This window comes from Poecilia latipinna, unplaced genomic scaffold (assembly GCF_001443285.1).
Source record: "Poecilia latipinna isolate Pla-1442-1.1 unplaced genomic scaffold, P_latipinna-1.0 Scaffold1400, whole genome shotgun sequence".
Lineage (NCBI taxonomy): Eukaryota > Metazoa > Chordata > Actinopteri > Cyprinodontiformes > Poeciliidae > Poecilia > Poecilia latipinna.
The window spans coordinates 118,083-129,869 of NW_015114016.1; the positions used below are offsets into that span (position 1 = coordinate 118,083).

General features: G+C 50.9%; 1 protein-coding gene across 2 annotated transcripts; it reads right to left on the reverse strand.

Annotated features, from left to right (window-relative positions):
• Positions 1 to 293: 293 nt before the first annotated feature.
• snapc4 (small nuclear RNA activating complex, polypeptide 4) lies at positions 294 to 10,505 on the reverse strand. 2 transcript variants are annotated; one of them, XM_015056689.1, is made up of 21 exons: positions 10,486 to 10,505; positions 9,982 to 10,280; positions 9,220 to 9,327; positions 8,143 to 8,186; positions 7,935 to 8,063; positions 7,737 to 7,859; positions 7,493 to 7,630; positions 7,300 to 7,384; positions 7,155 to 7,236; positions 6,980 to 7,081; positions 6,791 to 6,863; positions 6,542 to 6,706; positions 6,310 to 6,460; positions 6,130 to 6,236; positions 5,943 to 6,037; positions 5,767 to 5,861; positions 5,603 to 5,694; positions 4,205 to 5,431; positions 3,497 to 3,781; positions 1,622 to 2,354; positions 624 to 880 (listed from the first exon to the last, which is right to left on the reverse strand). In XM_015056689.1, the coding sequence occupies exons 3-21, from the start codon at positions 9,323 to 9,325 to the stop codon at positions 624 to 626; spliced, it is 4,089 nt and encodes a 1,362-aa protein (XP_014912175.1). In that variant the 5' UTR covers positions 9,326 to 9,327; positions 9,982 to 10,280; positions 10,486 to 10,505. The 2 variants fall into 2 exon arrangements, with proteins under 2 accessions (XP_014912176.1, XP_014912175.1); XM_015056690.1 differs by lacking the exon at positions 10,486 to 10,505 and having other exon boundaries at positions 294 to 880; positions 9,982 to 10,475.
• Positions 10,506 to 11,787: the final 1,282 nt, after the last annotated feature.

The window sequence follows — 11,787 nt, forward strand, 5'->3', positions numbered from 1 at the left end:
AGGAGACGGGAGGGGACAGGAGGAGACGGGAGTGGACAGAAGGAGACAGGAGTGGACAGGAGGAGACGGACAGGAGGGGACAGGAGGAGATAGTAGTGGACAGAAGGAGACAGGAGTGGACAGGAGGAGACTTCCTCCCTCTGGGACTGACGTGTCACCAGTCTGGACGGTCCCGTCCTCTTCCCGTCTCGGTTCACTTCTGTTTATCTGAACTCGTATTTGTGTCTCTGTGATCCTCTGAATGTTTTCGTTTACCTGAAGTCCAAAATGTTCCTCAGTGAGTCGCCATGAAATCAGAAACATTTTTTATTAGGAAATTATTTTTCAAAAACAAAAACATTTACAAGCAGCAACTTCAAACATGTTTTAGTGCAACATTGTAACCATTGCCCCCTGAACGCACCGCGGCCCCCTGAACGCTGTAGATGTAGATGGGTCAGCTTGCATGGACTGGTTCTGTAGAACCGGGTCTGGTTTGGCACTGGATTCCTGATTGGCCAAAGCTGCAGAGTTGCCAGCCAGCAGGAGAAACGAGACGGGGTCAGAACCGGTTCTGGTTCTGGTTCCAGTCCGGAACAGAGCAGAACCGGCTCAGAGGTGAAACACTGACGCCTGGTGGCCGCTTAGGGAACAGCAGCTCCGGTCAGGACTCTCCTCCTCCTTCCTCTCTCCTGGATTTGTTTCAGCAGCTCCTCCTCCTCCTCCTCCTCCTGATTGGTCGGACAGGTTGGCTTCTTCCTGCTGATTGGCTGCACAGTGGCCAGCAGCGCTGGCAGTGTGAACAGGGACAGGAAGCGGGCCTTCAGCAGCTGGTGGGCGGGGTTTGTGGAGAAGCGCTGCGCCACCAGCTGGCGGACGGCCTGCAGCTCCTCCTGCTGCTCTGCAAAGAGAAACCAGGGGCCTAAACATACAAAGTGTCAAAGTTTCTGTAAAGAAATGCAAACTTTTGACCTGGAGTGAAAACATTTAAACGATGTTTAAATGATGAAACGATCCTCAGACATTAACCTCACACCGGTACCGGTACCGCTGGGCTCCTGCTCTAAGTTCTGCTCAGAGCTCCAGGATGAATCTAAACGCTGATCAACCATCAGATTGATCTGATCTGTGATCAACCCTCCTCTGAATCCCTCTCCATCAGAGCCAAAGCTCCTCAGGTAGCGGTCGTTTGGTTCTGATCGTCTCCTGATCAGAACCAAACCTTCTGCTGATCAGCCTGTTTTCTCTGCAGTCAGAATGAAATGATCAAACGATGAGTTACATCTTCATGAGACAAACTGAGGAAGTTATTATTTACGTCAGAGTGAAGTTTTACCTTCCTTTAGTTTTATCCATCCATGTTCTAACAGGAGGAACACACACACACACACACACACACACACACTTTAGATTTATTGTTTATTGGACTGTGGGAGGTCCCACCCCACCCTGCAGAAAGGCCAGAGCCGGGAATCGAACCCAGAACCTTCTGGCTCTACCAACTGTGCAGCCCTTCCTTTTTCTTTATTTTCTTTATCTTGTGTGTGTTCGGTTAATGTCTGAGGATAAATGTTGTTCAGTTTCATCCTTTAAACAATAAAATCATAAAATCATCGGGTTTGATGCTTCCTGGTCTAAATACCTGTACCAGGTGTGAAGCGGGTCGAGGGCTCGCCTGAGGCGCAGTAGGCGTGGTCAGGGAGGGGGCGGCCGTCTGCTGCCGCCATCAGCTGTAGAGCCGACGCCGTCACAGACGCCTTCGCCCGCAGGAGGCCACTGAGCGCGCTCAGAGTGCTGACAGATGGCGGCAGGTAGGGGAGGGCGCTCCCCGCTCTGGGTACGGCCACGCCCCCTCTCCCTCTCAGCCAATCATGAACCTCCTCCAGGGGCTCCAGGAACATCAGGGTGGGGTCAAAGTGCTGGCCCGCCCTCCGGAGGGGGGGGCCGGTCGGGCCCACCGTCTGCCACCCCGCCGCTCCCTGATAGGTCAGCAGCATGTGGGGGCGGGGCCAGCTGGTCGGCCTCAGATCAGGTGACTGGGTGACGGCCGGGAGGAGGGGCTTAAATCTACAGGTGGGAACAGGTGAGAGCTGGAGGTCACAAAGGGCAGCTGGGGTCACCGAGGAGCATCCTGCCGCCAGAGGGGGCGGGGCTTCAGACGCTAGGGGAGGGCCTCTGGGTAAGAGCCCCACCTGCAGGGCTGGGGGCGGAGCCTGAGCCACAGGGGTCACGACCCACATGGACCGGTTAGGGAGGAAATGGAGAGCAGTGACCTGTGAGGGGGGCGGAGCCTCCACGGCGCTGCTTCCCTTTGACTGGGCCCTGCCAACATGTTTCTGCTTTGAAGGGGCGGAGCTTCTCTTCTTCTTTGTAGCCTGGAAACAGAACCAGAAGAGCCTGAGGTCCGGACCAACCAGAACAGGTGTTCTGTTTATCTGTGCTACCCGTAAACCCGTCCTACCTTGTGGTGATGCCACGTCACATTCTGCTGACTCAGCAGATTCATTATAAATACGGCCTACCTGTGGAAGTTTCCGTTCATGCGTTTTATTTCAGCGCAGATTACGGTAAGTTTTATCTAATTTATCTTATTCCTGGCTTTCCTTAAGCTGCTGTATCACTTCATGGTTTTAGTTTACATGACAGCAGCTTGTAAATATATTTATAAATGGGTCAGTTTGTCGTCTGCAATGTCGTTACTGTAAACAAGTCATTGTTTTGATGCTTAATCAGGACAAAATACGTTGTTTTGTGGGCTTTTTTGTCCCTATATTTTAAAATTTTTAGTTTAATTACACTGCGACAGACTGGTGACCTGATGGGTCACCTGGTCTAAATACCTGATGGGTCACCTGGCGGTACGTTGGCTGGAGAGGCAGCAGCACGTTGTGTTTAATTACACTCTTTATGACTAAAACTGGCCAAATAGATGTTGGTAGTGATTCTGACTGAAGCTGTAATATTAGTGTACATGAATCGTATCCCACCATTCCAGTGACCTGCGCAGTTCGGTGACACATAGCAGCTGCATTTAACAACGTCTGTCATAAAACGGATTAATGTGCAAAAAGAGAGTTGTGCTGATCTGTATTTGTCTTTAATTCCAATAAAAAACAGTTTCTGATACTGCAGCGATATTCTAGTAACAGGATTAGTGCATACTTTTCATTTAGACGGGTAGGATATTCAGATGAAGGAAGTGGTTTCATCATGTATTTTCATTGTTCCGATGCTAAGCTAAGCTTAACCCCTAAGCTTCCACTTCAGTCGCTCAGATAAAGTTATCCAATGTATTAACATGAACAACCTGATGTAGTTTCTGTTTGTAAACATGACGGTAGCAGTTTTGGACGGGCAGCACGGATAGATAGACCTAGCTATCTATCCATGCTGCGGTAGGAAAATCTGACGAGGTAGCACAGATAGTCAGAACACCTGAACGGTAAAGGGTAAGTTTGAACCAGAACCGGGTTCTGTTGGTTCTCCCGGTCCAAGACTCTGAGGTCACCTGCCTCACCTGGAGCTCCTTGGACTCTCGGATCTTCAGGGTTGGCCTCCTGGCTCTCTTCCCCTCCTGGACCGGCCCCGGACCGGCGCCGCCCGCCTCCACCCGCCCCCTCTTCCTGCCCCCACTCTGACAGACGGAGGTGGGCGGGGCCTGATCGGGGCAAGAAGGTGGAGGAGAGGTCAGAGGTGAGGAAGAGGAGCTAAATGCTGCATGGGGAGCGGCGCCGACAGCAGGACCGTCTGAGTTCTGAGTCCGGTCCGGTTCTGGAGAACCTGCTGAATCCAGGGCTCCAGACTGAAAGCAGAACCATAGAGCAGTCAGACGCTCAGAGTCTACTCCTGATTGGTCCAGAATAACAGGTGGGTAGTTAGCATAAGCTAATGCTAAACGTTACACAAAGCATTCTGCTATGATGCAGAATAGCAGAATAGAGTTCAGTTACTCTCAAGTCAGGAGAGGACACTGAACTCACCCACTTCAAAATAAGAGCATTGATATAAATATAAACTACTAGAGGAAGTACTACGCTACCCAAAACACAAAAATTTACTCAACTGAAACCAAGTAAATCATCACTTTCATGTCTGTCTTGAAAAATGAAATATTGGGAAGCTAACTCTGCTAAATGTTTTCACAGTTAGCAACAGCGCTAAGTAAATTAGCTCTGCTTAGGGCGTTAGCATGTGGGACAACCTGCTGCTGTTAGCAAAACTTTACCTCCAGATTCACTCTGTCCTTCTGCTTTGCTGCTTCGTCACCTGTGCACTCCACACCTGCATTAGCCCCGCCCACATCACTACGAGACCCAGCTGCACCCTCACTGGCTCCGCCCACATCCTTCAGCTCTGCTGGAGCAGGTGGAGCTCCAGAAGGAGCAAAGTAGATGGAGGAAGCAGGAACGACGAGACTACGAGGAAACCCCTGAGGACATCTGCCAGAAGGGTGCTGGGGCGGAGCCTGCATGGTGGGGGGAGCCTGCATGGTGGGCGGAGCCTGCATGGTGGGCGGAGCCTGCATGCGTTTCTCCTGTAGCTGCTGCAGCATGACTCTGTGCTGGTCCTCCTCCTCCTCTTGGTTCCTCCTCTTCCTGTTGGCGAGGAGCTCTGAGACCCGTTTGGGCCCCCGGGTGTGGGGCGGGGCCTGCAGGTCCACCTGGTTCTTCCTCTGCTCGATCATCTGCCGGCAGCCCAGCGTGTCTACGTTCATGGCCTGGAGAAGCAGTGTGAAGGCAGAGGAGGTGGAGACGCCTCTCCTCTCTCCTCCCTCCCTCAGCACATCTGCGGCGCTCCGTTTCTGGCTCTTTGGGATCAGCAGGTTCCCGATCCACGGCGTGACGGCGGCCTGCAGCTCGCATCTCAGCTCTTGGGCCTGCGGGCGTGGCCGCCGCCCTGGCTGGGGGCCGGTGCTGACCTTCTGCTTCAGGGCGCTCAGGTGGAGACGCAGCGCTTCCCGGGACGCCATCAGCACGGCGGAGGAGCTGTGGCGCTCCTCCCAGGACAGCTCTCTGGGCGGAGGCCCGATGATGACGGAGGGTCCAGGCCGTCCCAGCACGGTGGAGCGGACCGCGGTTCGGTCCGGCGCCTCGCCGGAGGAAGGGAGCTCCACCAGCGTGAAGCTCAGGGAGGTGGAGCTTTGGTTCACCTCAGCTGGAACCCACTCCTCCATTGGAGGCAGGATGTACTCCTCCTGCTGCTCCTCCTCCATGCTCCTCTTCCTCTTCTTATTACAGTCTTCATCACTGTCCATGTACTGCACCACCTCATCCTCATTGTCGTCATCCTCCTCTTCAGTTATCTGCACCTCCTCTTCCTCCTTCATCTTCAATATTCCCCTAACATTGAAACCTCCAGCATCCCGTCTTCTTCTTCCTCTTCCTCGTCCTGCTCTTCCTCTTCCTCCTTCTCTTCCTCCTGTCTTGCAGGTCTTCTTGATTTTCCTTCTGTCCTGTGAGAGAAACAGACGATCAGCTGGGTTCTCAGAACGGCTTCTGCTTTCAGGAACTCTGATTTCCCATCAGTTCCTAAACACAGCAGCTGATGAACCTACGCTGCCGACAGTCCCCGACCCCTCAGTGACCCCCGACAGTCCCCGACCCCTCAGTGACCCCTGATTTACCTGAGCAGGTTCTCGCACCAGCTTCCTCCACTCTCTCAAACACTGAGCATCAATCCGATGCGGGATCTCTGCAGCGATCTTGGCCCAGCGACCTGAAACACAGACGCTCAGTTCAGAACCAATCAGCAGGTGATTCATCATCATCATCATCATCAGAACCTCACCAACTCCATGTTTCTTCACCAGCTGCTCCAGCAGCTCCACCTCATGTCTCTCAAACGGTCCTTTCTTTATGTTCTTCTTCAGACAGTCCAGATACCTATGGACAGATGGACAGATGGACAGATGGACAGGGTTCACTGAGGCAAACCCAGAAACACTGCCTCCTGCTGGTCCTCACCTGTCTCTGCAGGCTCCATCAGTGCGTCCAGGAACTTCCAACCGGACCTTCCACCAACACTTCTCCCCGTGACGAGCCACGGCCTGCAGCAGGAGCTGGACGGACAGACAGGTGGACGGACAGATCAGTCTGAGACCAGGCTGAGCGCTCCAGAACCAGCGTGGGTCCATTTGGGTGGGAACCGTACCCGGTCCTCCTGCTTGGTCCACGAGCCTCTCTTCAGGCTCGGGTCCAGAACCTGGTTCCATCTGTAGACGAGCTGAGTCGGATCACGACCCTCCATGAAGTAACTGACTGGAAGCAGAGAAGAAGAGTCCATCAGAGACGGGAGTGATGTCACAGCGTGACGTCAGCATGATGTCATTACTCTGCGTGTACGGGATGAAGTTCCCGATCCTCATCTTCTGGACCAGCTCTCTCAGCTGCTCGTCTTCCTCTGCCGTCCAGCTGCTGCGTTTCAGAGAGTCGGAGACGAAACGCTGGAACATCTGGAGACACATGAAGGCCGTCCTCCCCGTCTGAGGGACAGAGAGACAAAGAGAGACGGGTCAGAGACAGACGGGTCAGAGAGACGCCAGCTGCCCCATTCCCTCCCTCACCCCCAGCTCCTGGGCGATCGAGTCCCAGTGTCTTTCCTCGTGTCTCCTGCAGATGGCGCTCAGCCTCTGGACCTCCTCACTGCTCCAGGCCGTCTTGTTGATGGACGGATGGAGGACGTTCTGCCAGAAGAGACGGATGTCCTCCGCGTCCTTCGTCCCTTCAAACTGAGGAAGAGGAGCACGGCTGATCCATCGATCAATAGATCCATTGATCAATAGATCCATCGATCCATTAGGTTATTTACTGACGTCGATGTTGGAGATCTTCTGCCAGTCGTGTTCTTCGTAGCGATCACCAATAAGCTCCTCCTCTCTCTTCATCCTGACCAATCAGAACACAGAACCAGATCCATCAGGCTGTCAGCCCAACAGGTCCTGGACCAGGTCCAGGTCCAGGTCCTGGACCAGGTCCAGGTCCAGGTCCAGGTCCCGTCTGACCTCAGCAGCTGCAGGTCTTTCTCCAGGTCGTCGATCTGCTCAGTCAGCTGCTGTCTGTCGGCTCCGTGAGCCGAGGAAAGCTTCGAGGTCAGGAAGTCCAGCCTGGAGGGACAAGAGACACGTTAGGACACGTCGGGACACGTCCCCCCCCGAGCAGCAGGTTGGGTTCTGGTACCTGGACAGTTTGGGCAGCATCAGTCTCTTCAGGTGATCTCTTGTCACCGAGTGGACCAGCAGCGTCTTCTGCCAGCTCTCCCCTGAACACAGAGAACCGGGTCAGAACAGAACCTGCTGATGGACCGGGTCACAACAGAACTTACATCTTTTCAATTTCAGCTTCTTGTCTTCTGGACATCCCATCATCCTCTGAGCCTTCAGCTTCACCTCCTGATTGGCTGGAGGGCCCTGGACAGAAACAACGCAGCGTCCCATTGGTCCGTTTCTCTGCGTGTGTGTTTCCGTTTTTTTGCGTGTGTGTGTTTGTGTCTGTGTGTTTCTGTGTGTGTGCGGTACCAGTCCCGTCAGACGGTCCTTGAAGTACGGTTTCAGGAAGCTGCCCAGGAACAGCTTAGCTGGATGCTGATTGGACGAGGCAGGACCTTCTCTGGTGGGCTCTCTGATTGGTCCGTTCATCTGGGCTGTGAGCTCCCTCTGCAGGTAGAAACATTGCACTACAGTTCGGATCGGTTCTGGATTTGCATCCAGAGCCACACAGGGTCAGAACAAGGCCTGAACTGGGTCAGAACCGGGTCCTCACCTGCTGCCTGCGGTTGTGGGCCAGCAGCGCCTCCAGCTGGTCCAGCGTCTCCTGGACCACCTGCTGGTAGACCAAGTTGAGCTGGAGACACGAGGACGCACTCGGAGACAGGTCCGGCTCACTCTGGGGACACAAACGCCAAGAAGACACTCACACCCACAGCGACACATGCGACCTCTGACCCCAAACGGTACCGACCCTGTCACTGCAGTCGCTGCTGTCCTCGCTGGACATGTCGAGGGACGAACTGCGGGGACCCAACATGTCCTCCAGGTTTTGGATCTCTGACTGGATCTTCTGCTTCTGGGCCAACAGGTCAGCTGGGATCTGAACACACACACACACAGGTCTGTTAGTGGTTCTGTGGGGAATCGGACCAACTGATTTACCAGGTCCTCTGTCTCACCTGTCCTTCCTGTCCCTCCTCATCCTGACTTTCTGATCCATCGTCTGAGGACAGAGACATACAGTGAGACGTCCCAGTTCCTGATTCCACCCGGAACCATCGACCCAAACGCCCTCAGACAGCATCATGACACGATCTGAAGTTCTGCTGGATTGAAGAACCTGGCCAGAAACATCTCCAAGGTTCTGGACCTCCAGAACCAGAGGTGTGATTCTACACAGGTTAAAATAATCTGGTTCTTCCTGCCCCACCGGGTCAGCAGAACTTCAACAAACCATGTTCAGTGAATGTTAGCTCGCCTTGTTAGCCTCAGCTAGCATCACTGGTGACTTTAAATCCTGACATATTTCCTTCAGCTGGGCTGAAATCATGATTACCACAATAAAAGTCCAACAGGAAGTCATGATTACCACAATAAAAGTCCAACAGGAAGTCATGATTACCACAATAAAAGCCATGGGTTTGTCTTTCAGAGTCATAATGTGGAAATTGCTGGAGCTAGCCCCCTTTCAGAAGCTTCACTTTCCAGCCTGTAATTGTGACTTTTATTCTCTACGACTTCCTGTTAGGCTTTTATTGTGGTAATCACGACTTCCTGTTGGGCTTTCACTGGCCATGTTTCTGTCGCGCTAGCTGAGGCTAACAAGGCGAGCTAACATTCACTGAACATGGTTTGTTGAAGTTCTGCTGACCCGGTGGGGCAGGAAGAACCAGATTATTTTAATATGCAACATGCAGCTGCCAGTTCTCATGGTTCCGAGTCAGTTCTATAAAAAACAGATCTGGGTCGGCTTCACCAACTCAGCCGGGTTAGATTAAACCGGTTCAGATGAACCTGGTTCCTCTGGTTCAGGTCGGTCCAGTCGGGATGGCCACTCGGTGCTGAATGTGTGAACTGAACTCAAAATTCCAGTTGGACTAAAAGTTGCAGCAGTTTCTGGTTCTGGTCGTAAAGTTCTGCCTGTAACTCAGAAATCAGCCCGTCCAGGACCTGATTCTCATCATTTATCTGGTTCTGATTGTTCAGCTGTTGAGATCGGATTTAATACCGGGCCTGGAACCGGATCTGGAAGGTACCTGTCTCACTGCTCAGCAGGTCCAGCTCGTCCTGGGTCACAGCCAGGCTGCGCTCCAGCTCCTCCACCTGTTTCTGGACCCGGTCCCTCTGGGCCGACAGGGACATGTCTGCAGAACAGAGACAGACAGGAGGACAGGGACAGGTGAGGACAGAGTAGCGGTGTCTGGGCGCCCTCCTGTGGTCCTGGTTCTGGTTCTGGTTCTGCAGGAGGAGAGGTCCAACATCCAGAACCATGTCAGAATCTTGGTTCTGGTCCGGTGGACCCGTGCGGACCCGTTCTGTTAGTTCTGGATCTGTTAGTGTCTGATCCATTTCATCCTTTCAGAACCACATTAATGCGACTTCCTCGTTCATGATGAACTGGACCTGTAGTGGCTCGATTCTGTCCTGGTTCTGGCTCGGCCCGGTTGAACTTAAGCAGGAACTGAACCAAACCTGGTTCGGAATCGGTTGGTGATACCAACAGAATCAGCAGGACCTACAGTTGTGGATCCGGCCGGTTCTGTTGGTTCTTCAGTCTAAAGTCCATCAGAACCATTTCAGAACTGAAGCAGTGCGACAAACAGAACCTGGTTCTGGACCTGTTTCTGAACCTGCCTGGAGCAGTCCAAATGGACCTCAGGTACTTTATGGTTCTGCTGGCTCTAGCTTTATCTGAACGGAGGGTTTGTTCTGACCCGAACGGATCAGAACCTGCTAGAACCCGTCAGTGTCCGTGTTCCGATGAAGGGGTAGGAGGATCATCTTCTTTCCGAACTTACCTGGTTCTGATGGTTCCGGTCTGAGCCCTCCTTCTTGCCGTTGTTCTGAACAGGACCTTCAGGTTCTACGGGAGCGGATGCAGAACCGGGCCGGGTCGAACCTGCCGCCGCTCACCTGGACCAGCTGTCTCCACCAATCACCGCCTGCTGCGCTGTTAGCATTTTACCCATCAGGCTGTGCGGCAGAAGCAACGATGTGTCAACGTTTCGTGGTTCGGACTCGGTTCTGATTCATCGGTTCCGCCAGCAGTGGGCCCGCGGGGTCAGGGTCCGGTACAGCGCAGCGCTACTGTCAGAAACTTTGGAACCAGAAACGAAACCGTCTGTGAGAATTACTTCCTGTTACTACTTATATTTTCAAACTTTATTAGCAACATCATGACAAACACAGCACTTCCGTGTCTCTAATAAGCGGAAATACGTCAGAATCGCGATTAATCGCTATTAAAACGCCATTTAATTTTATCAGTGTGAAATACTCGCCGCAGCATGTCAGATATTCACTTCAAAATAACAGCAGTAAATTCTTCTTCTTCTTCTTCTTCTTCTGCTTCTGCTTCTTGGTTTTCATTGGCGGTTGGCAATAAACTTTCAGTAGCATTACCGCCACCTACTGGTATGGAGTGTGGTTCGTGATGATCTATATACGTTTACTTCATACCTAATCCCTACAATAATTTCTGACTAAACATACACTCACACATACACACCTACTTACTTACATATAGCTTTATATACCACTCTTCGTTATTCTTTACACATTCACCACCATCTTACTCTATTCAGATTCTATGAAATAACTTTGTTTTTTTAAGAAACCGAATAATTATTTGAACATGTCTACTCCCCAAATCCCTCCTCAAAAAGTCTGATAAATTAAACCTTTCTTTAATACCTTCACACTCTCTCAACATGCATCTTCTTTCTTCTTCATATTTATAACACTCTAAAATAACATGCTCTATTGTTTCAAACTACTCACAATATTCACACTTTCCAGTTTTATGCTTCTGTATTTTAAAAAGTGAATAATTAAGCCCTGTATGACCGAACCTTAACCTTGTTATTATTCTTTCCTCCTTCCTGTTTCTTCTTCCCTATTCCTTCCTACAAACTTCTGAATTTTATGAAACCATCTTCCTGTTAAACCTTCATCCCACCTTCTCATCAGCTCCTCTTTGACTTTACTTTTCCCTTCAGATTTACTTGTCCTAACTGTAAAACTAATAGGATTATGTTTTGCCTTCTTTGCCATTTTATCAGCCCACTCGTTTCCTTCTACCCCTATATGTGCTGGAACCCATACAAAAACAACTATTAACCCCATATTTTGTATTCTAAATAGAGTATGATATATTTCTAATAAGATGTCCATCCTACTATCCGTATTAATATGTTTTATGCTTAAAGCAGAGCTTGAATCTGAGCAAATTATTGTTTGCAGTGGTTTTACGTCTTCTATCCATTGTAATGCCAATAGTATTGCTAACATTTCTCCTGTATAAATTGATAACCCATCCATAATTTGCTTCCCTATTTTCAAATTGAATTCTGGGATTGCAAATGCTATTCCCATTTTTCCAGCTATTTTTGATACATCTGTATAAATTTGGAGATGTCGATAATAATGATTTAAATGTGATTGCACTGAATATCTATCTACAACATTTGATTTGTCGGTAACACTTTATTTGAAGGGGGTGAATAAGACTGTCATGACACTGTCATAAACATGTCATAACACCTGTCATGAACATGAATAAGCCTTCATGAATATGTTTAAACTTTACCTTTAATAACATAAAG

What these genes read in the sequence shown, in the direction of transcription:
- snapc4 (XM_015056690.1), bottom strand. Translation starts at nt 9,325, where the DNA reads ATGTCCCTGTCGGCCCAGAGGGACCGGGTCCAGAAACAGGTGGAGGAG. An exon ending in CCCACAACCGCAGGCAGCAG is followed by an intron (nt 7,631 to 7,736) that starts GTGAGGACCCGG and finishes TTCTACCTGCAG; the next exon opens with AGGGAGCTCACAGCCCAGAT. An exon ending in AGGACCGTCTGACGGGACTG is followed by an intron (nt 7,385 to 7,492) that starts GTACCGCACACA and finishes GTTTCTGTCCAG; the next exon opens with GGCCCTCCAGCCAATCAGGA.